The 25,597-nt window shown below is 48.1% G+C and overlaps 1 protein-coding gene across 8 annotated transcripts in view; it reads right to left on the bottom strand.

Annotated features, from left to right (window-relative positions):
- MPRIP (myosin phosphatase Rho interacting protein) overlaps window positions 1–14,665 on the bottom strand; it is a 173,686-nt gene extending 159,021 nt beyond the window's left edge. For 3 of the 8 annotated variants that reach the window (XM_070394047.1, XM_070394052.1, XM_070394049.1), the window contains exon 1: window positions 14,187–14,665. In XM_070394047.1, the coding sequence (XP_070250148.1) occupies window positions 14,187–14,309 (123 nt within the window). In that variant the 5' untranslated portion in view covers window positions 14,310–14,665. The remainder of the gene's footprint in view (window positions 1–14,186) is intronic. The other 5 variants (XM_070394050.1, XM_070394048.1, XM_070394051.1 and 2 more) reach the window with 3 other exon arrangements.
- Between the last annotated feature and the right edge of the window lie 10,932 nt (window positions 14,666–25,597).

Raw genomic sequence — 25,597 nt, 5'->3', positions numbered from 1 at the left:
AACTGTTATGTATGTGAACATGAAACAGATTTAATTAATTTATTTTTTTGTTAATCCGTACCTGAGGATATTTTTTCCATTGCTTTTTTTCAGAGAGAGTGGAAAGAGGAGGAGCAGGGGGAGAGAGACAGAGGAGTGAAAGAAACATCGATGTGAGACAGATACATCCACTGGCTGCCTCCCACACCCACATACCCATCCCGACCTGCAACCCAGGTACATGCCTATCCTTGACCCAGGGAAACCAAACCTGTGACCCTTTAGTGCATGGGCCGATGCTGTAACCACTGAGCACACCATCCAGGGCTAGCAGGTTTATTTTTAAAGGAATTAAGAAATATTTTTTAATTTCTCAGTTTTAATTTCTAATAACAGTAAATACCATGGATGTAACCCACATAAACAAAAGCCTTTTGAGGGCTTCAATAATCAAGAGCATAATGGAGTCCTGAGAACAAAAAGTTTGAGACCCACTAACAAAGCCGACTGCCCCACTCCCACAGCAACACTCCTCAGATCATAATTGGCCTGTCCTCCCCCCACAACACCCCTGCTCTCGCTGTTTTATTAGCAGTGTTGCCCCATCTGATTACACTTCTCTGGCTCTCTGTCAGACCAAACACAAATGAGCCTTCAATTCGTCTCCTGTCTCGACTCAGTCCTTCCTCCTCAACAGCACAACCTTAAAAGGCCACATCTCACACCAGACTTGCCCCTGCAGCTGTGTTAGTCCATCTAGAAATGAACAGATTCCTCCACACAGCCAAGCAGGGACATCTTCCTGTCAAGGGCAAACCTCTGCCACGGCGAGGAGGTGACACCTGCTTGTGGGTCCCCTCCCCTGGATCCCAGACACTAAGGCTGAAACACCAAATACCTTGGGTGTTCTGCAGGAATACTGTATATATATTGTACAGACATGCTACTTAATGCTCTTTTGTATGCACCAAAGATTTCATTCTATTAAAAAATATTAATGCAAGGGTTAGAGTAAATTATGGTTTTTCAAACAGTGAAGACTCCCAGAGGCTGTGCCTCAAAGGCCACTACAGAGAGTGGGGTCGGCAGGGGCTGGGTGGGCTGGTCTCAGGTGTGCCTTTCCTCCTTCCAGCCTGCACATGTGTGAGCTCCACACTGTTTCTAGAGGCTCCACATTCTACATCTTCAGAAATAAAGTTTGAAAACCAGTAACAGAGTGGTGAACAGGCCAGATAAGGCCTTTTCCTTTCTCCTTCGGAGGCCCAGTATCAGACACTGTGGCCGCCCTCTAGCAGCTGCCCATGCCCCTCACCACCCTGCAGTGCCCCCAAAACCCCCTACACTGTCTGCTCTTCAAGTCCCAAGCCCCTTGGCCCCCCTCCAAACAATATTAAAGCCCCAACTTAGCTCCTTCTTGGCAGCTCAGCTAATCTTCGAGTCAGACAAAGGAAGAAGCAAAGCTCCAAGTGGCTTGGCCACCCCTTCACACAGCCACAGCTGCCACTACCTCAAGCCAGAGCCAGAGCCTGCAACCATGAGAGTTGCCCTGGGCCCAATCCCCATCTGGACTCCACCACATAAGGAGCACTGAGCTTTGGGCATCATCGTCCACATCCCACCACTCCTTCCTGCACCTTCTCCACCATCCCCACCCAACAGTCTGTAGTGCTGATGTCTGGCTTGATGCACTGATTCAAAACACGGCACTAACAGAATTACCACTGCACCCAGCAATCAGTTCTCTACCCCGAACAACTGAGAATAGGTGTTTAAGCAAAAACGTGTTCATAGCACCCTAATGACACCAGCCAAAAGGTGGAGGAAGCACCCTAAATGTCCATCAACAGGTGAAGAGATAAACAAATACCCTTATAGAATATTATCTATATCTATATAAAAGGCTAATATAATATGCTAAATGTCCCTCCGCCCGTCGACCAGTCACTATGATGCGCACTGACCACCAGGGGGTAGATGCTCAACGCAGGAGTTTCCATGACGCGCAGTGGCCATTTACACGGAAACGGCAGAGCGGACCTGGCGCCAACAAAGCAACACTAGGCTTCCCCCAAGTGGGACACACGCTCCGCCACCACCCCGGAGCGACAGCCCACCAAATTGCAGCCGACACTGCCATGGCAAAAAATGCGGCCCACAGCCCAGCCCAGCCCGGAAATGGTGTCTGTGGGCACCGGGTAATGACGTCACATAGCAACACCCAGCTTCCTCTCCCTAGCGACAGACTATATATATATATATATATATATGGCTAATATGCTAAGTGTCCGTCCGGGTAACGCCATCACGTAGCAACGCCTGGCTTCCTCTCCCTAGGACAACTAGCCTCCTTGCAGTTTCTTCAGCCCAGAAACAGGACTTGCTTTTATAGCCAGGCGCCAACATTTCACACTTTGACCAAATGTCTGTGAAGCGTTTTCCCTTGCCTCATCTCATTGATCCTCAAGAAGACCTGGAGTAGGTAGATAGGAGACCTGGGGGAATCCTATTTTCTTTTCATTAGCTGGAAAACAGAGATTTAGAAAGCTTAGAAACTTGATCCGACTAAAAAAGAAATGGTGGACCTTGAAAATGATTTCAGGTTTTCTTACTGCGCAGAATATAGTCAAACACTGCTGAAGTTAAATATTTCACCCTTTGTTCTCCCTGCGTGATCTACAATAATAATCTGCTTTGTGTTGGTATTTACTGCTGTGTTGCTGACAATTACCTGGAAGAGAAGTTGGCAGCCAACACTGCCATGGCGCAAAATGCGGCCCACAGCCCAGCCCAGCCCAGCCCGGCTACATCAGAAAGCAGGTCTAATTAAGCAAGTTTGTTCTATATATGTAAAAGGCTAAGTTGACTCGCACATGTGCGATACATATAAAGCTCTCACTAGTGTCAATCGCATGCATGTGTTTCGATCTGTCACTGTCAATTGTGAATTTGGTTGACACTTCTATTATAAAGGGCGAATAGTGATATTAAAATATTTCTTCTAATTAATTTCCTTTCAATGTGCACAAATTCATGCACCGGGCCACTAGTTCAGTCATAAAAAAAGCAATGAAGTACTGACTCATGCTACCACATGTATGAACTCTGAAAACATGCTGTGCAAGAAGCCAGACCAAAAAAAAAAAATCACATATTCTACAATTCCATTTTGATGAAATTTCCAGAATAAGTAAACCCACAGAGACAGAAAGCAGACTGATGGTTGCTAAGGACTGGGAGTGAAGTGTAGAGAACCACCATGCAATAGTTGCTGGTGTTCCTTCAGAGTGATGAAATATTTTAAACTAGAGTGGTGGTGTTTGCACAACACTAGGGATGTACTACATACAACTGAATTGTACTTTTCAAAAAATGGTTAATTTTGTCATGTGAATTTCACCTAAACATCCCCCCGCCCCAAACACATGCACGCATGAGCATGCACAGAGCTTACTAGATCCCAGGCACAGAGGGCAAGGATACACAGTTGATGGCCTGCTCTTCATTCTTCCCTCTCACTTCCCACAGATGCCCACTCACCCCTCTGCCCACACACATACCCTGCAAGTCCAGCCCAGGCTCCCTGGACTACAGTAGTTAAAGAAGGAGGGGGAAAGTGACATTTTAAAAAGCCTCTCCCCACCCTGGCTGGTATTCTCAGTGGTTAGAGTATCTGCCCACAGACCAAAGGGTCATAGGTTCGATTCCCAGTCAAGGGCACACACCTGGGTTGCAGGTTTAACCCCTGGCCCAGAAGAGGCATGTGCAGGAGGCAACCAATCAATGTGTCTCTCTCACCTCTCTCTCTTTCTCTTTCCCCCATTCTGTCTCCCCCTCCTTTCCTCCCGCCCTTCTACTCTCTAAAAATCAATGGGAAAAATATCCTGGGGAGAGGATAAAAAAAATTTTTTTGCTGCCTCTTCCATTTGGTTTTGACAAGGAGCCATGGCCATGGGATTTTTGGAACATGACACCATTTGTGGCAAAGGGAGAAAGCGTAGGGACAAATTTCTGGGGTAAGAGCTTTGCATGAAAGAGTCACCCCCATCCCTCAAAAAGCAGTGCTTACATTAAAAAACAGGTAGGAAAAAAAGAAACAAGTCTTCATGAGTTCAGCCCAAGCATCAACCTCCAGCCACACCCTTCCCAGGACACACACACCCTTCTGGCAGGACAGCCCTTCACCCCTGGCACGAGGGGCCAAGGGCCACACACAGCCAGAGACCGAGGGTCCAGAAGGCCCCACTTACGTCGCATGGGAAACAGTGGAAGGAGGAGGCCCTGCGTTAGACTGTCTGGGTCTGCACCCAGCTCTACCACCTACTGTATTACCTTGGGCAAGTTACAATAACCTCTTTCCATCTCGGTTTTCTCACCTCTCTAGTACTTCATAAGGCTGCTGTGAATATAAGTGAGTTAATAGTGGCCTGTTTACTATGAATGCCACCAGGGTCTCAATAAATATTCTCAGAGCATGTCAACTGCTCCTGTGATTTAAGTATAGGCAAACCTCTGCCATCAGAGGCTGTGTGGCCATACTTGCTGGCCCAGCTCCCCAAAGAAGAGGACTCCTAAGCTCACAGGATTTCTAGATGGGAACTGTGCCGAGATGGCGTCTGCTTGTGAGATGAGCTTGTTCACAGGCTTTCGCAAGGAGCCAGTCTACTTGTTAGGCCCCTAGAGACGGGTCCCTTGGCAAAAGGCTGCACTCCTTTTTAAAAGCTGGGAGGGCAGAGGGGTGGAGATCTCCTGCCCACCTGACCAGCAACGTGGGACTGGACCTGGCTGCTCTCTACGCTCCTCTAGCCAGTGCACCCAGGCCCCAGGGTATGAGGACTTTGATTCCCAGACAACTGCTCCCAGGGACACCAGTCGATAAGTGGCTTCTCTTAATCCCCCCTCTTTGCTGATGGCAACTCTGACACTTCCCACCAAAGTGACTTCTGAAATTGGGATCAGCCACTGCCATTCATGGGACCTGCACTGTGCACTTCTCTGGGCTTGGCAGGGGGTTGGGGGGCTGCTGTGCTGGCCATTGGCCACTGTCCCCTGGATCAGCACATGCTCTAATGTGAACTCTTGAGCTGATGGCACTTGTTCTCTTCATTTCCTGCCCACTACAAATTCTTAAAACCAATTCAATCTTTACTACTATACTTAATTGCTGAAAAATCAAACCCAAACAAGCAAAATGACTATGGCCCTTCCAGTCCCTGGGGACTAACATGAGGAAGTTGCTAGGGTGATGCCAAGCAGCTCAGTGGGAGAGGAGGCAGCCTGGGCTTTGTTATGTGGGTGTGGGGGTACATAGAAACAGAGTGGGGTCAGCCAGTCCACAAAATCACAGAGGGAGGGCCTCTCTCTGGGGTAGTGCTGGCGAAATGAACCCCATTTACTGAGCTCCCACCACATACCCAAGCATTGACAAATTTGGCACTTGCCATTTCTTTCCCCTTCCACCACCTTCATGACACCCAAAGACATGGTGTTATTATAGCCCCCGGTTTTCAGAGGAGGGACACAGACACAAACTCTGAGTAACATGCTCAATCGACATTAAAATGGAGCCAGGATGCTAATCCAAATCTGAGCTGAAAGCCCTCGCCCCTCCCCACTGTCCCCTTCACACACACGCATCGTTCCATTCCCTTGAGCACATTTCAATGGAAAGTGGAACTGGGTCACATTTCTAGGTCAGAGTGGGTCCCCAGACAGAAGACAAATAAACACCCCAACCCTACTTAGCCCAAGGCTCCCTACATCCAGGTCGCTCACCAACCTGAGTGGAAAGGCTCTAGGTGTGGCACCCAGAAGCCTGGAGATGCTGGCTCTTTCTCTGATTCAAATGAGACTCCCAGCAGCCACTGCCCACCAGCCCCTTTAGCTACGGACCAGGACTCAGGTGAGAGACCAGTCTTGAAGGTGCACATGGAGCCTTGCTGGTCTGCCCTGTGCTTTAGGACCCACAGAGATCAAGGACACAACTATTTCCTGATTCTGAATTCCTGCTTCAGGGGAAAACAGTACTTCCTGTGCAGGGCTATGCCAAAGGTGTGGTCACTGCCACAGGCCAGCAGCCTGCCTGGGGAACGTGGGATACCCCGGGGCTAAGGAGATTTCAGAACCTGCAGGAGGACCTGCACAATGTCCTGAACTGCCGACTCCCCACATATAACCCACACACCCCAGCAACTAAGAAATCCAAGTCAGGGTAAGGCCCTGTTTTTTACAGCAAAGGTTATCAGACGGGAAGGCCAAACAGAACTTTGGAAAAACCCACACTGGCCTTCCTGTGACCTAGGCAGGTCGCTGAATCTTTCTGAGCCTCGGTGGCTCCATCTGCTAACTGGGGGCAATACCTCACTTTTGCTTAATGGAGGGAGATTACCCAGCCCCTTGCGGGTCCTTGCTCTCCCCTGGCTAGGAATTAGAAGTCCATTAGCTTTGATTTATTTTGCAATACCCCAGCCTGCTACAGAAACAGCACAAGTTTACAAGCAAAGTGAGCAGGAAGACAGACTCCAGGCCACACGAACACTGGTGTGGAAGCCTCATGGAACTGAGTTCTATATCACAGCCCATGGCTAGGCAGCTTGGTGGCCTTGATCGGGCCACCCAACCTCCCTTGTGGTCATGCTGCCACCAGCCCTGCTCTCCTCCCAGCTGCCAAGGGCAGGATGAGGTCATGGTCTGTAACACTTGATTCAGCGAGTGGACTCAGGAGGGCCCATCTGCTCACTCTCATTGCAAGTTGCCCTGCGTCCAGCACAACATGCAAACACCAAACTGAGTTGGAGGAGAGGAAGCAGAGGGTTATAAGCTCCAGGCAAAAAGCTGTGGTTTCATGTGAACTACAATGAGCCTGACTAGAAAAAAAAACACAGTGAGAGGTCTGGAAGACTCCAGTGCCAGTCTACAGAGCCCAAATGCCAGCGAATCAACCACTGGCTCTCACCTCCAAAGGAAGTGGTACTGTGATGGGAGCAGTGGGGATGGGCATCCAGGGTTCCATCCCAGGGCAGCTGTGAAACCATCCTGGATGATTTCGTAGGACCCTCAACCGCTAAAAGTGGAGGAACCACACAATCTAGGGAAGTGACAGGAGGCTCCAGAGATGAGGAGCGGAGGTGGACAAGAAGCCAAGCTCCAGGCTTCTACCTAATGTATTCCAGAATTGTCACTTTTTATGTCTCATATATGGCATTTCCATATGTGATTACTTTGAGTAAAAGGATCCAAGATGTAATGAAAGTTTCAAAACCACTGACCTGGTGCAACTGTGTCATTTCAAAGGGGAAAGTGAGGCTTGGAGAGTGAGTTTTCAAGGATGAATGAAAAGCCTATTTTCTCAGGTTGAATGCTTCCAAATTAGCACTCAGTGCTCTTACACCTCTCCCTGTCCACCCACCTCCCTCCCACAGTATTAGGACGCCACAGTAGAAGTTACTTCCCTGTGTCTCTTTTCCCTGCTTTCAATGCTCTCCCCTCTCTTTTAAGGCTAAATAGCAGCTTGAGAACAATTTAACGATACTAGTAAATATTCCAAGTACAAGTTCTTTATTTCAGCTAATCAATATCAGGGTCCTAGTAATCAGGGACAGCCTAACAAAGGCTACCCCCACAGCCGTGGTCCTCAGGACACTTCCTGGAATATTACTTACCACCAAGGGGGTCCAGCCACCTCCACAGGCCTGGCCAGCATCCTCCCTTCATTCCATTAGTACACCACTCCCTGCACAGCGAATATGGGCACCCACTTTGTGAGTGGGAAACCGAGGCGCCAAGAACATAAGTGACCTTCCTGGGTCACCCTGCAGTTTGTGCCAAGAATAGAACATAGGTCTCCCATTGTAGTCCTTCTGTGCAGCAAGGGGGAAAGAATCCAGAGACAAAGGTCAGGCAGCAGCTAGAACGGGAGAGGCAGCTGGACACAGCTGCAAACACTCAGCACAGACAAAGGGCTGTGTCAGAGCGCAGCCAGCACATCCAGCGAGGAGCCTGGAGGGGCACACCAGCCTGCCCCCTGCTCGCAGGCTCTCTCCAGGGACAGGCCAACGTGGCCTCGGCCAGCACCCTCCTCCCTTTTGCCCCTGGATAGGGACTGAGGATCAGAGGCCCAACGCTCTCAACCACACTAAAAAGTCTCATCAAAGAAGATGTAATATTCAAAGCAAGAACCCCTGAAAGTTGGCCAAAAAAGACACTAAGGAGGCGAGGGGCACAGAGTCCCGAGAGAAACTGCTCTGCACAGCGCCCTCAGGGAGGACAGAAACCTACAAGCACAGCCTTCCCCCCTCTTTCTTCCCCCCGGGCCCCAAGGGCCCAGCTGCGGGCAGGGCTGCTGCAGTTCCAGCGCCTGGTCTTACACTGCAGCACCAGCCACTCATGGCTCTGGAGCCCTTGGCAAGTGGCTAGTCTGAACTGAAAGGTGCCATAAAGGTTATAACTGCACATAACTTCTTTACATGTTGAAAGGAGAATATTTTGGATATGTTAGGTCAATTAAGATTAACTTCACCTATTTCTTTTTACTTCTTGAATGTGGCAACTAGAAAATTTTAAATTACAGCTGTGGTGGGTCTAACCCAGGGGTTTGGCAAGCTAAGCCTGGTAGGCCAAATCTAACCCACTGGATTTCTTAAGGCCCGAAACCAAGAATGGCTTTTACATTCTAAATGGTTCTGAGTACCTACATAAATTCCTCCATGTAGCCAGTTAGCCTACAAAGCCTGCAATAGTATTTACTATCTGACTTTTTTTTTTTTTTAAAGGTCAATCCCTGATCTAGACTCTAGAAATAATCAGATAGTCACTCCAAATGACACAAAAAGCAGAGGGCAGGTTTGGAAAGCATGTACCTGTGTGTGCACATGCACTTGCAATTTTTGTGCATATTTTTATTGAGGTAAAATTCACATAAAATGGACCATTTTAAAGTGATCAATTCAGTGGCATTTAGTACATTCACATGCTATGCAACAGCATCTCTATCTGGTTTAGGACAGTTCATCACCCCCAAATAGAAACCTGATCCCATCAGCAGGCACTCCTCATTCCACCCTCCCCCAGAACCTTGACAACCACTAATATGCTTTGTTTCTATGGATTTACCTATTCTGGATATTTCCTATAAACAAATCATACAGTCTGTGACCCTGTGTCTGACTCTTTCACTTTACATCATGTTTTTGAGGTTCAATCATGCTGTAACATGTCTCAGTACTTCATTCCTTTTTATAACTGAACTAGAGGCCCAGCGCACGAAATTGTGCGCAAGCAGGGTCCCTAGGGCTCGCCTGTGATCAGGGCCATGTCCGACACTCCGGGACACCCAGCGACACCCCACTACGCTCCCCACCCTGCAAAGCTCCACAACGCTCGCCTCTGACACCCTGCAACGCTCCATGAAGCTCCCCACCCCCGCAACGCTCCACAACCTTCTCTGCAGCTGCCCCTCAATGCTTGCTGCTACCGGCCACCCACCGCCTGCCCTGCTCAACAGTCCCCAGTCCTGTCCCACCGCCACCCTCGCCCCCCCCCCCCCCCCCCCCGCCGTTTGCCGTGGTTCCCTGTTCGCCATGCTGCAATCGGAGCCCTGGGGGGAGTGGAGGACCGAGAGATGGTCAATGCACCTCATGGCGACTGGTCGAGCGGTCATTCAGTCGTGACACTTATGGTCCTGGCCTTTTATTATATAGGATAATATTCCAATATATGGATAAACCACAATTTGCTTATCCATTTATCCATCCATGGACACTTGGGTTGTTGCTATGTTTTGGCTACTGTGAATAGTGCTATCATGAACATATGCATAAAAGCATTTAGAAATGCTTTTATAACTTTGGAAAGAAGACCTTTGTATGCTAAGATTAAAACTACAAACTACAGCCCTGACCGGTGTTGCTCCTGTGGTTAGAGCATCAGCCCACACACCAAAAGGTCTTGGGTTCAATACCTGGTCAAGGACATGTATCTGGGTTGCAGGTTCCATCCATCACCCCGGTCAGGATGTGTGCAGGAGGCAACCAATCAATGTGTCTCTCTCACAATGATGGGTGTGTGTGTGTGTCTCCTTTCTTTCACTCTCTAAAAATATCAATGGAAAAATATCCTTGGGCGAGGGTCAACAAAATAAATAAAAAGTCACTATTTATTAAAAGGACTGCAAATTATAAAGGAAAATATGGAAATTTAACTGCATTCATATTTAAAACTACCATATGATATAGAGAAATGACCATACATAAAAATTAAAAGACAAGTGACACCCTGAGAGAAAATACCTGTGCTATATGACAGGTGTCAGATTAATACCTAGAACAGGAGTCACCAAATCCTGAAAACTGACTGGCTTTGTAAATAAAGTTTTATTGGAAACAGTCATTTCCCATTAGTTTATGCACTGTCTACAGCAGCTTTACAATGCAGTTTTTGCACTATCATAGCAAAGTTGCATAGTTGCTACAAAAACTGTATGACCTACAAGGCTAAAATATTTACTATCTGGCCTTATATAGAAAAGGTTTGTGGACCCCCTGACCTCGAGTATATACAGAAAACTCCTACAAATCAATGGGGGTGGAGAACTAACCCAATTTAAAAAAACAAAAATGAAAACACGGCAAACAACAGGAACTGGCACGCACTAAAGAAATAAAATATATTTAATAAATATTATAAAGACAGGCTTAACATCACTGGTAATTAGGGAAAATATTAAAGAATTAAATCATCTGATAATATCCAATCCTGGCAATGGTATGACACAGCCATTTTAGAAAGGCAATTTGGTGCTACCTATAAAAAAGTAATGCGCTTGATGTCAATCCTGTCATCTTTTTTAAGTATTTGCCCCAGAAAAATACTTGCATTCATGCAGGCACACATGTACCCAAAAACATTTAGAAAGCTGTTCGTGGAAGCATTCCGTTTATAACAGTAAAACCCAGAAGTAGCCTTGCTATCCATCAATACAGTAAAACTATAATACATATCTGGTGGTACACTATACACAATGACTTCTGTATATTTGTATTTAATACCATGAAGAGAGTTGTAAGACATGTTACTAACCAGAAAAAAATATGTTGCACATATGTACATTCAGTTTAGGTTAAAAAAGGTTTTAACTATGAACTTGAGTCCATATCTACGCAGGAAATGCATCGGAGAAGAACTGAAGGACAGATGCTACCCTGTGGACAGGGGCTGGGACTGGAGGATACCCTGACAGGTAACAGAGGATTGTTGCTTATTCCTTTCCCTGGATCACTCTGAATTCCAGTAGTGAGGAAAGACTACGGAACTCGTCTGCTCGAGCTAGCAATCTCAAGGTCCCTAGTGGGATACCCGAAGCCTGCTCTCCAAGGAACCTTCTGTAACAGCATCACCCTTGACCAATCCTCCTCACCACAAGTGTAAGGGAGGCCACTGGAGACCCTTTATACGAGTGGGGCAAGAACAGTGGATGAAGATTCCTCACGGTGGCCCCGAACCAGGCAAGCTGCTCCCTTCTCTGGGGTTGGTCTCCTCCTGGTTAAAAGCAGGTTAGCTGATCTTAAGGCTCTTCCAGGTCTGAGGCTACCATGCAGTCCCTAAAAGAGGTTTCTGTACCTCTCTGGGGGAAAACAAACAAAAGTCACTCAAATCAGAGGGCTGGGAGAAATGCCTGCACCGGACGAGGACATCCCAGGGCAAAAGCCAGTCTCACTGACTCCAGTGTCCTCACCTCTTACGGGGCGGGGGGGGGCGGGGGGGGGGGGGGTGGCCTCAATTATCGCTGATCTGTCTTCCAGCCTTGATGGTCTAAAATAAGCTCAGGGCAGAAAAGGGAGCAGGAAGCAAGGACTTGGTGGAGACTGATGGGAACCAATGGCTGAGGTTTTCTGAAGAAGCCAGGAGGATGAGAGTAAGAAGCTGGGGTGGTAAGGGAGGGGCCGGATGCAGAGAGGGCGGCGAAGGCTCCTGGCAGCAGCCCTGGGTCCCCCTCCTCTTTTCAAGAGCAGTTTCTTCCTGAAAGATCCCAGGAGGTGGAAGGCTGACCTAATCTCTCACAGCACAAATAGCCCCACTCATTAGTTCAGAAACTACCATTCAGGCCTGTTTTTAAATCAACAATTCAACTGTGAACACAGTGAAAGAGGAAAAGTACTTAGAATGTGTAACCCCACTCCTCTGAATCAAATTATCAACAGATTTTTTAAAATTTTTAACAGACGCAACTCAATATACATATTTCATTCTAGTTAATCTAAGCCTAAGAATCAGAAAGCAAGTCCTCTGACGACTGCCTGGAATAACAAGGAAACTCTCAGAACTCCGCCAACTCCTCGTGTACTATTCCAAAGGTGTTTTTTGTTTGTCTTTTTAAATTGTAAGAAAAAAAATCTAATAAAACATCAGTCCTTCCTTTTCACAATAGCCTGGTGATTGAGGTAAGTCAGGAATCTCTACTCCCAGTTTATAGAAAAGGAAATGAACTAGCCCTGCCAGTGTGGCTCCTTGGCTGAACGTCCACCCATGAACCAGGAGGTCAGGGTTCAATTCCCGGTCAGGGCACATGCCCCATCCCCAGTGGGGGGGGGGGGGGGGGGGGGGGGGCGGCAAGAGGCAGCCAATCAATGATTCTCTATCATCACTGATGCTTCTATCTCTCTCCCCCTCTCCCTTCCTCTCTGAAATCAATAAAAATATGTTTTAAAGGAAATGAACTGTACAGAGGCAAAGGGACTTGCTCAAGGTCATACAACTGAAAGTGACCGCCAAGACGAGAAGCAAGGTCTCCGGACTCCCGGCCAGGACCCTCATTACCTCATACTCTGCTTCCCAGAAAAAGGCACCCAGTGGAGAAAGGGAATCCCGGCACACGCCCAACCCACAGCCAGAACCTGGCCAGACCCAGCTCCACCCGGGCTGACCTGCCTGCCCTCCGTCCCAACCATCTTCCGACTCCGCAGCTTCAGGGTCTGGTTGGCTTCTGGTTCACATGAAAGGAGTCTTTTCTGGCTGTTGGGCACCTGCCCAGAGGACGGCACTGCGTCCCAGGCCATGACTCCTGCCCTGACCCAACTCCCGACTGTCCTCAGCCCGAGAGGAAGTCGGACCCTGCGAGCACTTGGCAGCAGCGCCTTCCTCCTCAGGTTCTTCCGAAAACGCAGAGGGCCAGCCGGTCTCCCAGCATGGCATGTCTCTCAGGGCAGGACAGAAAGCTCTGGGGTGGGGCAGGGGGCACAGACACCCCAAGGGGATGCAGACCAGGCTGGAAATCCAACAAATCTGAAGGCCCCAAAGCCTTCCTGTGTTCCCCGAGCTGGGGGGCAGCCAGTGCCAGGTCCCCAAAGACCAGTGGGGCTGTTCCCATACAAACCCCTCCTCCTGTCACTCCAGGGCTGGGGCCCCGGGACCTGCCTTTGCAAAGAGGCAGGTGTGGGCGCCCCGGGACCAGCCCGGAGCCCCATCTGACAGGTACAGGAGGGAGCAGGGACCCGACTTTCCCCGGACCCGTGGCGGCCTCACTCCTTGCCCAGGGCCGGCAGGAGGGCGGGAGAGGAGCCCCCGCCCCACCACCAACACCAGGCCCCCCGCTTAGTCCAAGGGAAGACCCTCCTCCCCGGACTCCAGCCCCGACAGCACAAGGACAAGAGGAAGAGGCCACAGCCCCCCAGCCCCCACCCCGGCGGCCACCCGGGGGGACAAGTCCAAGTTGGGTCCCACGACGGGGGGAGGGGGGCGGCCTGTGAAGCAGCAAGAAATCCTCGGCGCTGTGTCCGAACTAGGGAAAACCAGGCGTTTTTGAGTCACCCAAAAAGCATGAATCACCCGGCAGCGCAGGAGCGGAGAGGATGTTATTTTTCGGCATACTTGAGGATTTTCCCTTTGTCCCGGGCCCTCGGTGCACGTCCCGGCCTCTCTCCCTCTCTCCCTCTCTCTCTCTCTCTCTCTCTCTCTCTCTCTCTCTCTCTCTCTCTCTCACACACACACACACACACTCTCTCGCACTCGCACGCCAGGACTCATGCACATTTTTCCGGCTCTTTTTGCTTTCCCAGGAGCCTTCAGATGCACCCCCACCCGCGCCCGCCTCCTTTCCCTGCGGGGCCGTCTCCCGGGCGTCGGAGCGGCGAGGCGCCTGCTCCCGGGAGGCTCTCCGGGCCCCGAGCGCGGGGGCCGCCGGCGCCAGGCCCGCCTCGCCCCCGGGCCCCGCTCACCTGCGTCAGGTCCTCGTCGTTGAGCAGATGCGACTCGCGGGGCTTGAAGCAGTTCTGACACTTGCTCTTGTTGAAGATGTTGGCCTGGAATTTCCTGCACGGGTTCTCTTTGGCCGCCGACATGGTCGGCGCGGCGGCGGCGAGGCCCACAGGCCGGCCCGGCAGACGGCGGCGGCAGGGGCGGCGGCACCATGCACGGCGGCTCGGCGGTCAGCGCGGGCGCCGCGGCATGTCCCCGCCTCACACCGGCCGCGGGCCGCCGACGCAGGCCGGAGCGCGCCCCCGGCGGTCAGGGCGGCTCCGCGGGGCCGGGACGTGGGCCAGGCCCTCACAGAGCGCGCGGTCCCCGCCGCCCGCCCGTACAGCCACCGCTCGGCCGCCGCGGGCCCATGGACGCGGCCTCCTGGGCCCCTGCCTCCCCGCGCTCGGCCCGCCTCTCAGGCCCCGGGTTGCCGCGGGTCCCTGCGGTCGGTCCGGCCGCCGCTGCCCCCGCGCCCAGCGGCCGCAGCAAATGGGAGCGAAGCGCCTCGCGCACTCCCGGGGCGGGGCCGGGGGCGGGCGCGGGGGCGGAGGAAGCACGCGGGGCTGTGCGGGGCGGAGCCTCGCCCCCGACGCGATCGGCGGCCCTACCGACCAATGGCAGTGGTGGGCTTCAGCTAACAAAGAAACCTCTCGGCCAATGGGAGTCAGGGGCGGGACCAAGGGCTGCCGGCGTCAGGTAACTGGTAGGCGGGGAAGGGCGCCGCAAGGGGACGTCAGGTTTGGTGGACGGGCGCCGAGGGGGCACTGACAGCTGCGGGGGCGGAGCCCGGGGGGAAGGGGCGGGCCCGACCGCCGAGCGGGCTCCCGGCAAACCTCACACTGCCAACAGCGCCTTCCCGAGCCTGTCTCAACACCGGAGCCCAGCCTGGACCTACTATGTGCCAGCCCTACCTCCCTCCATCATAGAAATCATAGGCAGCATTCCGAGTGTTTGATAACAGGCACAGAGAAGTTATGAAATAAAAGGTAGGGTTTCAAGGGATGACTAAGAGAAGATGTCAGCCTCCCAGAGCTGTCAGTTCTATTATGGGAGACTAGTAAAGGCTGACTGTATGCCAGACACTAAACTAGGAATTCTCATCCCCATGATGTGCTTGAGGTAAGGCTCAAGCCCGACTCAATTTGTGCAGCCTCCTGGCCAAAAGACCACCTGGACGAAGAATGGGAAAGAGGCACCGGCAGAAGATGCAGGAGCCCAGAGAGGGGGAAATGCACTCCTTGGGGAAATAGGGGCCTTCAGGGAGGTAGGGAAGTTTGAGCAGATGGCCAGAGGTTGAGGAGGAAGGAGCAGGACAGACATGAGGGCCAGGCCACCCAGGACCTTGGGTCCAGGCTCAGGCGTATATATGTCATCATGCGGCAGCCGGGAGTCAACTATCTGAGTCTTCAAACAGGGGAGTGAGCTAACTCAACGCTCACAGAAGAGGTGAGACTGAAACGTGTATTAGCAGCAGGGACAGCAGCTGCTGCTTAGGGAATGGGAAGGTTCTGGGAGCGAGAAGTAGCACATGCTCCCAGAGCTGTGTACCTTTCCACTGATCATCTGGTGACGCTCGATCCTAGGGAGGGAGATTTCAATACAGTAAGAAATACTTTCCTAAAGGAAGGTGGGCCAGGGTCCCCCAGCCTTAGGGAGAACGAGCAGCTCTACCCCTCACTAGCTCTGCGGCCTTAGGTAAGTCCCTTCATGCCGACTGCCTCAGTTACCTCATCTACACAATTGGCATGATTGTATGGTTGTTGTGAGCATTACATGATTAATGCTGTAAAATATTGAGCATAATGTGGCAAAATGTTAATTTGTGAATCTAGACAAAGGGTATGTAGTGTACCATTCTTGCAACTTTCCTATTGGTTTAAATTTTTTACAAAGTAAGTGTGGGAGGGGTGGGGGAGACAGACAATTCTTGCTTGTATAGAATACCCAGAAACTGATACCAATGGTTGCCTCTGGGGAGGGGAGCTGGGTGGTTGAGAGGCGACCTACTTTTAATTTTCACTGTAAGGCCTTTTGTTCTCTTTGGATTTGATATTGTGTGAATGTACAACTTGTTTGAAAAGAATTTCTGAAAGTCCTACCATGCCTCAAGGCCAACTCCATGGCCACTTCCCTTAAGAAAATGCTTGGCATGTTCTGCTCAGGTCCGTGGACACAGGCAGCACCTGCCCTGCCAGGAGGGTCCACCACTGGGGGCACACAGAAGCATTCGAGTCACGCCTGCCTGGAAGAAGCTCACAGTTAAGGAAGTGGAGAAACAGGAGGCCGACAGACAGATGCAATCCAGGGAGCTATGGAGGTGCCTACAAAGGGACCCAGCTGCATCTGCAGCTTCAGGGACAGCTCCTTGCAGGAGGCAGGGCCTAGGCTGAGTCTTGAGCTGACTAAGACCCAGCCAGGAGGAGGTAAAGACAGAAGGAGCTCAGGATTGAAGCTCAGGGTCTTGAAAGCAATGGGTGTGTCCATGAGTACAAGCACCGTGATATTACTGGGTAGCTCAGAGAGATGAGAGTAACAGCAATGAGGATTATTGGGAGGATTAAATAGATGTGCATGCGGAGGTTTAGCATATGGGTATGAATACCTATTATGACAGATTGGAGTTCAGCCTCTTCAGGGAGATCGGTGTTGTTGTTGTATAATTATTTTTTATCTCCATTTTACAGAAAACAAACATGAGGCTCAGGGTATTTAAAGAGCTTGTTTGTGGTCAGAATATAGACCCTCTGAGTGAGGAGTCAAGCCCGGCAGGCTGACATCAGAGTTGCCTGGGCAATGGAGAGCCATTAGCTCAAAATTTTAGATAAAAATAAGGGCTGTTTGTCTGGAGGATGAATCAGAGACAGAGGACTGGAAACATTATCCATCAGGAAACTACTACATTAGCCCAGGAAGTAGAGATGGCAGGGCCAATGGGAGAAGAAGATGATGAATTTGGGAAATATTTATTTTAGGAGATAGAATAAGTATATTTAATCTCTCACTGTGCTACATTCCAAATCTTGACTGTGAGCACCATGACAGCAGGACTGGATCCGGGTCCCTGCTGCAGGTCTAGTGCCTAGTTCAGTGCCTGGCACAGGATAGGTGCTCAAAAGTGAATTAATGACCATTTACTGTTCTTTTATTGTCATATCTCCCACCCAGATTATAAAACCCAGGCAAACAGGGTTCCAGGGGCCTAGAACAGCACTAAGCACAAGGGCAAAGAGTGTAAACAGGTGAGCATCCACTGGGCTGGACACTTAAGATGTGCTCACTTTATTGCATATCTCAATGTATAATGTGCATCTCAAGGAAAAATAAACAAACATGCAAAGGCCTCTCAAGTGGGCCCCAATGCAGGTAAATTCTTCTCTGTGCACCTGGCAGCTGCCCTGGGAAGTGTCCTTGCATCCTGTGAGGGAGCAGAGCTTGCACACACACACACACACACACACACACACTCACTCACGCACACGCGCATGCGAGTGCACTCACAGATACCCACTCTCACATGCAGCTGTAGAACTCCCACACACATATACACAGGCACACTCCCACAGAAGGTAGCCACTGTTTGATCTCTATCACCACCCTGGTCCCTAAATGAGAACTCCAAATCCTTGCAGTTTGGTCCAAAAAGCACTGTCCTGGTTGGTCAAAATGGAGCCACTCTGATTGATTGGAGAAGATGCTCATGAGGCTATTAAGTAGTGCAGCTCCGATTGGACAGGGGAAATTTCAGCCCTGTTGGTTGAAATACTATCTCAGGAACTCCTTCACAAGGCTGGCTCAGACCTCCTCACGGACACAGTGCACGCCTGCAGTCCCATGCAGGCTTTCCCCTGAAGTGTGGCTTGCATGCGGAGCTGCTACGCTCTGTTTTTAAATTTGAACCCAGTCAGCCACCAGGAGCCCAATCAACTCACAGAACAGCGGTCAAGCTGCTATTTTAAGGAGGAGTGGGGTGTTTCATGCAGCAAAGCTACCTGAGAAAGGGCCTTAACGGGTACATAGATTCTTGGGGTCAACGTAAGTGTTTGTTTCAATAAATAGGAAACTGCCAAACAGTTCTCCCAACCGGAGAGCTGGCTCTCCTCTCCCCCTTTCTCTTCTAATCTATATATACCGTATACTAAAAGGCTAAGCGACCAGCCGACCGGCCGACCGGCTGACCGGCCGGTAGGTATGACGCGCACTGACCACCAGGGGGCAGACACTCAACGTAGGAGTTGCAGAGCGACAGCAACTTTGCAGAGTGCCCTCTGGCACCCTGGGACCCCTCGGGGGATGTCGGACTGCTGTTTTTGGCCCGATCCCCGTTGGCCAGGCCGAGGGACCCCACCTGCCGGAGGGACCCCCACTCACTCCACAGACGCCCTTAGAGCTGCGGCGCCACCCCAGGTGTGGCCAGCCAGGGAGGGACCTCGGGAAGTTGGCTCCAGGGTATGTCTGACCCATCTCGCTCAGTCCCACCCCGCCTGCCACACTCTAATTTCCTTTCAATGTGCATGAATCCATGCACCGGGCCTCTAATAATTAATAATAAGATTCACCTGGGGGGACGTAGACTCTACAGATTACCAGGGCCCTTCCAAGGAAATTCTGAATCAGTGTTATGTTAGGAGCTCAGGAATCTGTTTTTTGAATAAGTGTGCCAGGCAGGATTTCTTATCTTAGGTAAGTTTTAGAAACAGGGAATGGAGCCAAGGTTCTCAAATCCTGGGGGATTTAAAAAATACCTACTCCTGGCCCCCATTCCCAGATATTCTGATTTAATTGGCATCTGGAAAAGCTCCTTGGGAGATTCTAATGTCCAGTGATTAAGGGAGAGTGGAGCGGAAAAGGCTTTGAGGTCAGGCAGACCTAGGATAGTCCCAGGAGAGGCCCCTTCTCAGGTAGCTTTGCTGCATAAAACACCCCATTCCTCCTTAAAATAGCAGCTTGACCGCTGTTCTGTGAGTTAATTGGGCTCCGCTGAGCAGTTCTGCTGGTCTTGCTGGGGTTCTTTCATGCAAGTGCAATCAGAGGCTGTCCCCAGCAGAAGGTGGCAGGGCCTGCCCAGGGTGTGAATCCCAGGAGAGGGATGCACAGGGCCCATCTTTGCCACCAGCTCCCACAAATAGCATTCACTCCACAGAGTTATTATGAGGACAAATAAGTTAATATCTGTGGCGTTTTCACAATGGTATCTGAAACATAGTAATTGCTCAGGAACTATTTATTATTATGCCTATAATCCTCATGTTGGGCTTGGCAAATTTTTTTGGTAAAGAGCCATACAGTAAATACTTTAGCCTTTGCAGGTCATATAGTCTCAGTCGCAACTACTCAACTCTGCCATTGTCATAGACAATACATACATGAGTGAGTGTGGCTGTGTTCCAGTGAAATCTTATTTACAATAACAAGTAGTGGTCCAGATTTGGCCAGTACTCTTGGGTCCCCTCTTTTCCTGTTGCCTGGCCTTCCTTTCCTGGCCAGTCTCTCAGGAAGGCCATCTCCTTGTTTATAGTCGAGCCCCTGGCAGCCATGGTGGCAGCTCTTGGGGAAGGCGTGGCCCTGGAGCACTGACAGTGTGCTTGGCTCTGTAGCAGGTGCTGCATATCTGACACCTACAATCTCACTCAACCCAACGACCGCCGTGTGAAATCACCTCGGGCAGTGCCAAGTGGGGACTGATAGGGCCTTCCGACCCTCTGCTCATCTTCTACCAGCCTCCTCAAAGGCATCCCATTTTTTTAAATTCTCACCCGAGGATATTATCTCTATTGATTTTTAGAGAGAGTGGAAGGGTGGGAGGAGGGGGAGAGAGCGAGAGGGAGAGAAACATCAATTTGGGAGAGACTCATCCATTGGTTGCCTCTCACACGCACCCAGACCGGGCAGAGGATCAAACCTACAACCCAGGTTCTATTATTATTTTAAATTTAAATCTTTATTGTTGAAAGTATTACATAAACTCCCCCCCCTTTTCCCTCTCATTGACCCCTTCTAGCCCACTCCTGTTCTCCGCCCAAGGCCTTCACAACCTAGTGTCTGTGTCCATGGGTTATGCATACATGCATACGAGTACAAGTTGTTTCGTTGATCTCTTCCCTCCCACCCACCCACCTCCAACCTTCTGCCTGAGATTCCACAGTCTGTTCCATGCTTCTCTGGATCTATTATGTTCATTAGATTCCACATGAGTGAGATCGTGTGATACTTGTCTTTCTCTGACTGACTTATGTCACTTAGCATGATACTCTCCAGGTCCCTCCATGCCGTCTCAAAGGGTAAGAGATCCTTCTTTTTTACTGCTGTGTAGTATTCCATGGTATAAATGTACCACAGCTTTTTTATCCACTCATCTGCTTGACTGATTCCAGATCTTAACTATTATAAATTGTGCTGCTATGAACATAGGGGTGCACACATTCTTTCTGATTGGTGTTTCGGGTCTCTTAGGATATATTCCTACAAGTGATCACTGGGTCAGATGGCAGTTCCTTATTTAATTTGTTTGAGGAAACTCTATACTGTCTTCCACAGTGGCTGCACCAGTCTGCATTCCCACCAGCAGTGCACTAGCGTTCCCTTTTCTCCACATCCTCACCAGCAATTTGTTGATGGTAGCCATTCTGACAGGTGTGAGGTGATACCTCATTGTCGTTTTAATTTGCATCTCTCTGATGATCAGTGACTTTGAGCATTTTTTCATTTGTCTCTTGGCCATCTGTATGCCCACTTTGGAGAAGTGTGTATTTAGGTCCTTTGCCATTTTTTAATTGGGTTGTTTGTCTATCTTTTGTTAAGTTGCATGAGTTCCTTACATATTTTGGAAATTAACCCTTTATCAGATGTGTCATTGCCAAATATATTCTCCCATACAGTGGGCTCCCTTTTCGTTTTGTTGATGGTTTCTTTTGCTGTGCAGAAGCTTCTTATTTTGATGTAGTCCCATTTGTTTATTTTCTCCTTAGTTTCCTTTGCCCTTGGAGATGTATCCGTAAACATATTGCTGCGAGATGTGTCTGAGATTTTGCTGCCTGTGGTTTCCCCTAGTTTGTAATGGTTTCCTGACTTACATTTAAGTCTTTTATCCATTTTGAGTTTATTTTAGTGTATGGTGTAAGTTGGTGGTCTAGTTTCATTTTTTTTTTTGCATGTATCTGTCCAATTTCCCCAACACCTTTTATTAAAGAGACTGTCTTGACTCCATTGTATGCTCTTGCCTCCTTTGTCAAATATTAATTGAGGGTAACGTCTTGAGTCAATTTCGGGGGTCTTTTTTCTGTTCCATTGATCCATATGCCTGTTCTTGTGCCAGTACCAGGCTGTTTTGATTACGGTGGCTTTGTAGTATAACTTGATACCTGGTATTGTGATTCTTACAACTTTGTTCTTCTTTCTCAAGATTACTGTGGCTATTCAAAGTTTTTTTGGTTCCACATAGATTTTTGAAGTATTTGTTCTAGATCTGTGAAATATGCCATCGGTATTTTAATAAGGATTGCAATGAATCTGTAGATTGCTTTTGGTAGTTTGGACATTTTAATGATGTTAATTCTACCAACCCATGAAGATAGTATATTCTTTTTTTTTTTTTTAATATATTTTATTGATTTTTTACAGAGAGGAAGGGAGAGAGATAGAGAGTTAGGAACATCGATGAGAGAGAAACATCGATCAGCTGCCTCCTGCACATCTCCTACTAGGGATGTGCCCGCAACCCAGGTACATGCCCTTGACCGGAATCGAACCTGGGACCTTTCAGTCCGCAGGCCGACGCTCTATCCACTGAGCCAAACCGGTTTCGGCAAGATAGTATATTCTTCCACTTGTTTTTATCTTCCTCTATCTCTTTTTTCAACATCCTGTAATTTCTGAGTACAAGTCTTTACCTCCTTGGTTAAGTTTATTCCTAAGTATCTTAATTTTTTTGTTGCAATGGTAAGTGGGATTGTTTGTTTAGTTTCTCTTTTTGAGAATTAATTATTGGTTATAAAAATGCCATCCATTTCTGAGTATTAATTTTGTATCCTGCTACATTGCCAAATTCATTTATTAAGTCTAATAGGTTTTTGGTGGAATCTTTAGGATTATCTATGTACAATATCATGTCATTTGTGAATAATGAGAATTTTATTTCCTCCTTTTCAATTTGGATGCCTTTTATTTCTTTTTCTTGTCTGAACACTGTGGCTAGGACTTCCAGTACTCTGTTGAATAACAGTGGTGAAAGCGGGCCTAGCCAGTTTTGCTCAGTGGATAGAGCCTTGGCCGGCAGACTGTAGTGTCCCAGGTTCGATTCCGGTCAAGGATATGTACCTCCATTGCAGGCTTGATCCCAGGCCCTGGTCGGGGCACATACAGAAGGCAACCAATCAACATGTCTCTCTCACATCTATGTTTATCTCTCTCTGTCTCTCTCCCTCCCTTCCACCATCTTTAAAGTCAATGGAAAATATCCTCAGGTGAGGATTAACACACACACACACACACACACACACACACACACACACAGTAGTGAAAGAGGACATCCCTGTCTTGTTACTGTTCTTAGGGGAAATGGTTTCATTTTTTGCCCACTGAGTATAATGTTGGCTGTAGGTTTGTCATATATGGCCTTTATTATGTTGAGGTATGATCCCTCTATTCCCACTTTACTGAGATTTATTATCAAAAATGGTGTTGGACTTTGTCAAATGCTTTTTCTATGTCTGTTGACATGATCATGTGATTTTTGTCTTTGAATTTGTTTATGTGATGCATCACGTTTATTTATTTACAAATATTGTACCAGCCTTGTATCCCTGGAATAAATCCCACTTGATCATGGTGTTTTTTTTCTTTTTAATATGTTGATGGATCCGATTTGCTAATATTTTGTTGAGGATTTTAGCGTCTGTGTTCATCAGAGATATCAGCCATTCTCTTTCTTTGTAATGTCTTTATCTGGTTTTGGAATTAGGATAATGCTGGCCTCATAAAAAGAGCTTGGAAGTGTTCCTTCCTCTTGGATTTTTCTGAATGGTTAGAGGAGGATAGGTGTTAGTTCTCCTTTGAATGTTTGGTAAAACTCCCCTGTGAAACCATCCGGACCCAGGCTGTTGTATGCCGGGAGGTTTTTTTTATTACTGCTTCTATTTCATCAGTTGTTATTGTCCCTTTTCAGGTTTTCTGATTCTTCCTGATTGAGTTTTGGAACATTGTATTTTTTAAGGTTTTGTCCATTTTGTTCAGGGTGTCCAGCTTGATGGCATATAGTTGTTCATAGTATTTTCTTACAATCCTTTGTATTTCTGTAGTGTCAGTGGTTACTTCACTGCTTTTGCTTCTGGTTTTATTTATTTGGGTCCTCTCTACTTTTTGATGAGTCTGGCTAATGGTTCACCAATCATGTTTATCTTTTCAAAGAACCAGCTCTTGGTTTCATTGATCATTTGTATTGTTTTTTTTTAGTCTCTATGTCATTTACTTTAGCTCTAATTTTAATTATTTCCTTCCTTCTACTTATTCTGGGCTTTCCTTATTGTTTTCTTTGTAATTTGTTAAGTTGTAGTTACAATTTTGGGTTTATTATTAATTTTCTTGTTTTTTGAGGGTGGTGTGTGATGCTATGAACCTCCCTCTCAGGATTGCTTTTGCTGTGTCCCAGAGTTTTTAGCTTGTTGTGTGTTCATTTTCATTTGTTTCCAAGAAGTTTTTTCTTTCTTTCTTGAACTCATTGGTAGCCTATATTGGGTGCATATATGTTTAGCAGGGTTATATCCTCTTGTTGGATAGATTCCTTTAGTGTTATTTAGTGACCTTTATTGTCTCTTGTGATGGCCTTCATTGTGAAGTCTATTTTGTCAGGTATAAGTATTGCTACCCCAGCTTTTTTTCATTTCCATTACATGAAAAAATTTTTCCTATTTGTTCACTTTCATCCTGTGTGAATCTTTTGTTCTGAGGTGAGTTTCTTGTAGACAGCATATCATTGGGTCATGTTTTTGTATCCATTCAGCTACCCTATGCCTTTTGATTGGAGCATTTAATCCATTTACATTTAGGGTTATTATTGACTAGAGGCCTGGTGCACAAAATTCATGCACAGGTAGGGTCCCTAGGCCGGGCCGGCAATCAGGGCCAATTGGGACCTTTTGGCTGCTGGCTGGGGCCTTCCTTCCCTGGCTGCCGGCTGCCGGCTGGGGCCTTCCTTTGTTCTGCGCCACCTCTTGGTGGTTAGCACATGTCATAGTGAGCAATCAAACTCCTGGTCTCCCAGTCGAACTCCCGAGGGGACAGTTTGCATATTAGGCATATATATATACACACACACACACACACACACACACACACATATATAGTGGGGCCTTGACTTACGAGTGTCCCGACTAACGAGTTTTTCGAGGTACAAGCCGTCTCTCGGCCGATTTTTTGCTTTGAGTTGCGAGCTAAAATTCGGGTTAAGAGCCAGCTTCAGATACCCCACCGCTAGTTGGCGCAGCAAACATCACAGTGAATGCCACAACATCAGCCCAGCATCACGTGTCTCACTCGTTCACTGTTGATTTGACATACAAGTAATTTGAGTTACGAGCTCCATCACGGAATGAATTAAACTCGTAAGTCAAGGCCCCACTGTATAGCCACTTTAATTCTGTATGACTATTTCTCTCTATATATATTTCTTCTTCTCATTATAGCATTCCCTTTAGCATTTTTTGCAGTGCTGGTTTGATGGTGATAAAATCCTTTAGCCTTTTTTTGTCTGGATACTCTTTATTTCATTGTCTATTTGGTAATGTTAGCCTTGCTAGATATAGTAATCTTGGTTTCAGATTGTCACTTTTCATTACCTTGAATACTTCATGCCATTCCCTTCTGGCCTGTAGAGTTTCTGATGAGAAATCAGCTAACAATCTTATGGGAGCTCCTTTGTAGGTAACAAATTGCTTTTCTCTTGCTGCCTTTCAGATTCTCCATTTGCCTTTAATTGTGGCATTTTAATTATGATCGCCTGGGTGTGGGCCTGCTTGGGTTCTTCTTGCTTGGGACTCTCTGTGCCTCCTGAACTTGTGTGACTTTTTCCTTCACCAGATTAGGAAAGTTTTCTGTCATTATTTCTTCAAACATGTTCTCTATTCCTTTTTCACTTTCTTCTCCTTCTGGCACACCTATTATGTGCATTTTGTTATGTTTCATGTTGTCCCACAGCTCCCTTAAGTTGTCCTCCTGTTTTTAAATTGTTTTTTCTTTTGAGTTCTCTGATTGAATGATTTTTTCTACCCTGTTTTCTAATTCTGATGCAATCCTTGGCTTCCCCTTATCTGCTGTGTGTTCCTTCTACTGTGGTCTTTATCAGTGCTATGTCATTCTTCATAGTTACTATATCTTTTCTCATGCTGTTGAGCGTCTT

Source organism: Myotis yumanensis, unplaced genomic scaffold (assembly GCF_028538775.1).
Source record: "Myotis yumanensis isolate MYYU_CA2020_CCGP unplaced genomic scaffold, mMyoYum1.0.hap1 SCAF_16, whole genome shotgun sequence".
Classification (NCBI taxonomy): Eukaryota; Metazoa; Chordata; class Mammalia; order Chiroptera; family Vespertilionidae; genus Myotis; species Myotis yumanensis.
Note: the sequence above shows the minus strand (reverse complement) of the source record. Positions and strands in the feature narration are given on the sequence as shown.